General features: G+C 59.5%; 2 protein-coding genes across 9 annotated transcripts in view; one reads left to right on the top strand and one right to left on the bottom strand.

Annotated features, from left to right (window-relative positions):
* PDE2A (phosphodiesterase 2A) overlaps positions 1-309 on the bottom strand; it is a 23,200-nt gene extending 22,891 nt beyond the window's left edge. Inside the window, exon 1 of the mRNA XM_041469563.1 lies at positions 179-309. Coding sequence (XP_041325497.1) covers positions 179-271 — 93 coding nt within the window. The 5' untranslated portion in view covers positions 272-309. The remainder of the gene's footprint in view (positions 1-178) is intronic.
* Positions 1-2,956, top strand: part of LOC121354734 (translation initiation factor IF-2-like) — a 3,480-nt gene extending 524 nt beyond the window's left edge. Inside the window, exons 2-5 of one of the 8 annotated variants that reach the window (XR_005955330.1) lie at positions 185-1,304; positions 1,636-1,679; positions 1,964-2,108; positions 2,665-2,956. Coding sequence is in view for 1 of the 8 variants with exons in the window: in XM_041469564.1 (XP_041325498.1) it covers positions 1,964-2,108; positions 2,665-2,684 (165 nt within the window). In the remaining 7 variants the exon portion in view is untranslated. Of the gene's footprint in view, positions 1-184; positions 2,109-2,664 lie in introns of all 8 variants that reach the window. The other 7 variants (XR_005955327.1, XR_005955328.1, XR_005955329.1 and 4 more) reach the window with 7 other exon arrangements.
* The last annotated feature ends 1,670 nt before the right edge of the window (positions 2,957-4,626 follow it).

Below are 4,626 nucleotides of genomic sequence, written 5' to 3'. Positions count from 1 at the left end.
GGCGGGGGGGCTTGATGGTCCCAGGTGGAACGGGGAATAGTTGGGATTGGGGTCCCCAATGGGAGGGGATGCGGTTGGGGATGAGGTTGGGGATGGAAATCCGGGTTGAGAAGAGGAGGGTCCCGGGTGGGAGGGAGGTGCGGGGGACCCCTCGGGGTGGAGGTCCCGACGTCCCTACCTGTAGCGCCTCGGGGCCGGGAGCGGCGTCCCCCGCCCGCAGGAACCCGCGGCTGAAAAAGCGAAGGAGCGCGATGAGGAGCCGTGGCACCATCTCGGCACCATCCCGGCACCATCCCGGTCCCGCGCACCCCCGCACCGCCCGCGGGCTGCGGGCACGCCCCCGCAGCGACACGCCCCGTCACGATACGTGCGATCGCGACACGCCCCGCACCTGCTCTGCGGGGCAGTGGCTCCGCGCGGCTCTAAGAAACCAGGATGGGTGGGGGGTGGGGGGTGGCCAAGGGATCGGACATCACTCTCCAACGTTGGGGGGGGTCCTCGGTGTGGGGCGGGGGCCGAAAGGGTGGTGCCGATGTGGGAATTGGGTGGGGATGTCACTCCTCGGTATTGGGAGGGGGTCAGGAGTGGGAGTCCCAGTGTGGGGTGGTGAAGGGGGAAGGAAACCGGAGTGGGGCGGGGGCGCCCATGTGGGGAGAGGATCAGGGCATCGCTGCCCAGTTTGGGTAGCTCCGCTCCGCAGCGCGGGGCTGGCAGTGCTTTCCTTGTGCGGCACCAGGTGCCGGGTGTGCCATCACGGGTCTGGCATCTGGGAGGGCAACGATCTCCCTCCGGGTTAAACCCTCCCCTCTTGGGGATCGGGCCAGGAGTTTCCCCCTTGCCCCTTCTCTCTTCTGCGGCATGTTTCACCTCTCAACAAAGCGACCCCTGCCCCCTTAAAGGTTGCGCCTCACGTTTGGGTTGGGGAGGCCTTCCCCTCATCCTCCCTGATGGAGGGGCCGAAATCTCATCCCATCCCTTGCCCTGGGGTAACTCTGATGCAGGGCTCGGTAGAGAAAGTCTTCCCTGCCCCCCATCCTATAGGATACTGAAGGGGTTCCTACCCAGCATCCTTCTCTTGGATAGGGAGGGACCCTCATCTTGGGCCCCCTTATAGGGTCTGTTCGCCCCCACCCTCCTATATTAACCCCCCCATTGCCTTCAGTGAGGAGTGACACCTCCTCCCGTCCCTCGCCCCGAGATAAGTACAAGGATTTCGGGATGCTGCCCCTACCCCGATGGCCCCAGGGAATCTGCACGGAGGGTCGGCATGCTCAGGCCGTCACACGATGGCCACCTGCCACACGGTGAGAGCGATATCGGCAGCGCGACAATCTCCATCCCTCCCCCACCTCCTCCTCCTCTGGGCAGAAGAGAAAGTTCTGGTCTGAGGGCGGATGGCCTTCTCTGCCTCCGTATCCCTGTCCCCAGGCCCTCCCGTGTCCCTGCATCCCTGTATCCTTGTCCCTCCATGTTCCCGTGTCCCTGCAGTCCTGTGTCCCACTCCCTACCCAGGCACTACTGTGCTCCTGCACCTCTGTGTCCCTGTCCTCAGGGTGCTCTTCAGGGACAGGGTGCTCTGAGGCTTGGCTGGGCGTTTGTAAAGGGCTCCTCGCATCGTCTCTCAACCCTCGTTAGGACAGGTCGTGATAAGGAAATGCCACCCCGAGGTGCCAAGCAGGGTAGGGTTTAGGGACATTCTGCATGCTACACGCTCCATCCGGCTCCCGGCACGCCGACCCCCGGGATGCCGGGCCCGGGAGCCCACAGGAGGTTCGGGGCGGCCGCCGGAGCCGCGGGGCCATCTAGTGGCCAGGGCCGCTCCCGGACACCCTGCGCGGCCACCCCGGCCTCCGGGTGCTCCTGCCCCTGCGGGTGACACACAGCCACGGGCGTCTCTCCCCGGGGTGGCACAGGATCATGAATACCTCAGGCAGCGTCTCACAGTGCCCCTTTTTCCGACCAGGACACTACCAGAGCCGCCAGACCCCCAGGATCAGGGTGTGGAACTCCTGCTCTGGGTTCACCCTGCTGCAGGTCCCAAGTGTCACCCCAGCCTGGACAGGTCCCACTGGCACGGATGCAGGTCCGGGGATCCATGAATAAAGCAGGTAGGAATAGCAGGTTCCCTGCGGGGCCAACAGTGGGAATATCCCAAGGAGCTGGGTGCCAGCAGATCCATGTCCTGCCACCTGGCACAGCCCTGTCACCAGAGCCACTCAGGGAGCAACTCACAGCCAGCACAGCTGCCCAGGGAACACAAAGCCATTGCTGGGAACAAGGACACAGCACGGAGCTGTCCCTCATGCTCTCCCAGAGGTTCCTGGGGACCGGGGTGGGACACAGAGGTGCAGGGACACAGGAGCTGCAGGGACATGAGGGGGGAGGGGCTGGGGGCAGGTGGTGGGACACAAGTTATAGGCACAAAGGCCTGGGGACAGACAGGGAGACACAGGGAAATGGGACACAGGGACATGGGACACAGGGACATGGCAGTGTAGGGACAGAGGGGCACCTGGGGACAGGGGAATGGGACACAGGTGCAGGGATGCAAGGGTGCAGGGACTTGTACTGCAGTACCACCGTTGCATCCATGCATCATTGCTCATCTCCCAGTCAGTCCCGGGGTAATTATGAGCTGATCCCTGGCTTTTCTGTGTGCCCCAGGAGTGGCATTCCTTGGATGAGAACATCACAGCAGTCAGATGGACACACACAGCCTCAGAACCCAGCCCTGGAGCTGCTGGGGAATAACTGTAGGTGCCAAGGAGAGGCAGCAGTGTGGGCTTCCCACATTTCCATCCGTCCTGTAGTTTTCCCTTGTTCCTGGCCTGGAGTGGATCAATCGAGTGCTGTGCCTCCTGTCTCTTCCTGGGAACCTGGGGAGCAGCCACGCTGCATCCCATCTGGAGGGTGTCTGATGGCATCAATGGGAATAAAGTTCATGCAGGCAAGTAAATATTAACCTTTATTCCATGGTAATGGAATATTCCACACCAAAGACACGGAGATAAACCCCACTCCAGCTTTTCCCTGGGAGGTGCTGGCAGCAAATGGTATCAAACTCCCAAAGTTGAAGATTTTGGGGGGTTAAGGCACCAAGATGACCCTTCACACCCTGCGTAACCCTGAAATCCCATTTCTCTCCATCCCTAGCAACTGCAGCAGCCTGCCCTCAGAGCAGCATCTGTGGGCATTCTGGAGCATCCCTGTCCTCCAGGGAAGGAGGGGACACAGTGGCCAGTGCAGGTGGCACATGGGACTGGGGTCCTGCCCATGGAACAGAGATGACTGAGACTCAGCTGAGCTTGGGGACATGGCCATTAAGGGACCTGCTGGATCCCTGAATGAATTGGGTATTATTACCCTGGAGCTGCTAATCCGAGGTACACTGACAGCTCTAAATCCCACCAGAAATCAATCCCTCTGCTCTTCCACTCTGCACTAATCCCCACAATGGCACCCAATCAATATCCCATTTACTGCTCTGTAGTTTCCCCATGGATAAATCCCACTCAGTGCCCAGGATGCAGCTGCAGTGCCCGAGTGGGGCAGGCAATATGGCAGGGCAGAGAATGCTGTGGGACAGGGAATGCTGTGACATCCCTCACCTGAGCAATGCCAGGCACAGGCTGGGGGTGCCAGGAGGCTCCATGGCATCAGGTGGGTTCACTGCGTGGACCTTCTGGGAGCAGCAGGAGAGTTGGGAATGTGTGGATGCAAGGAAGAGCTGTGCCTGCAGCTGTTGTGCATGGGAGTGTGTGTGTGTCCCACTGTCATCCCAGCAACACCAGCATGGGCAGGGTGGGATCCAGGGTCCAGGTGGATCCCTTGATCCACCACAGGAGCCACAGCCCAGAATGATCTCAGGCTGGGCAGGGATGGGGGTGTCCGGGCACCAGCCCCTCAGTGGGGATGGCCCCAGTGGTGCTAGCTGCAGAGACCTGGTTGCATCAGTTCTGGGGCTTGGGCTATCATTGAATTCAAAGTGGGATAACAAAGGGATGAGAAAGGGACGAGGAAGTCCTGCACTCTTCAACATCTTTATAAATTATTTGGACACAGGACTGCAAGTTCAGACTAAGCAAGTTCACAGACAATAAAAAACTGGGAGGGGCTGCTGACAAATTGGAGAGTTGGACAATTGCCAAGTGTGTGAGGTTCAACAAGGATTCTGCATCTGGGATGGGGCAATCCCAATGTGCATACAGACTGGGAAATGATTTGCTGGAAAGCAGTGTCATGGAAAGGGAACTTTCCAGGACAACAGTAAGGTGAACATGAGTCACATGAGTCACACCCATGTCCTGGGGGGCACCAGGCCCAGCATCACCAGCTGAGCAAGGGAGGGAATTGTCCTGCTCTGCTGGGACAGCCTCACCTCGAGTGCTGGGGGCAGTTTTGGGCATCACAAAATAAAAAAGATATTAAAGCCACTAGAGAGAGTCTAAAGACTCACCATGAGGGTGGTGAAAGGCCTCGAGGGGAAGGAATATGTATGAGGAATAGCTGAGGTCACTTGGGCTGTTCAGCCTGGACAAGAGGAGACTGAGGACAGACCTCACTGTAGTTACAAATTCCTTGTGAGGGGCCAGCACTGATCTCTGCTCTCTGGTGACCACTGACACT

This window comes from Pyrgilauda ruficollis, unplaced genomic scaffold, assembly GCF_017590135.1.
Source record: "Pyrgilauda ruficollis isolate IOZ18807 unplaced genomic scaffold, ASM1759013v1 scaffold236, whole genome shotgun sequence".
Classification (NCBI taxonomy): domain Eukaryota; kingdom Metazoa; phylum Chordata; class Aves; order Passeriformes; family Passeridae; genus Pyrgilauda; species Pyrgilauda ruficollis.
This window is presented reverse-complemented; position numbering and strand designations above follow the sequence as displayed.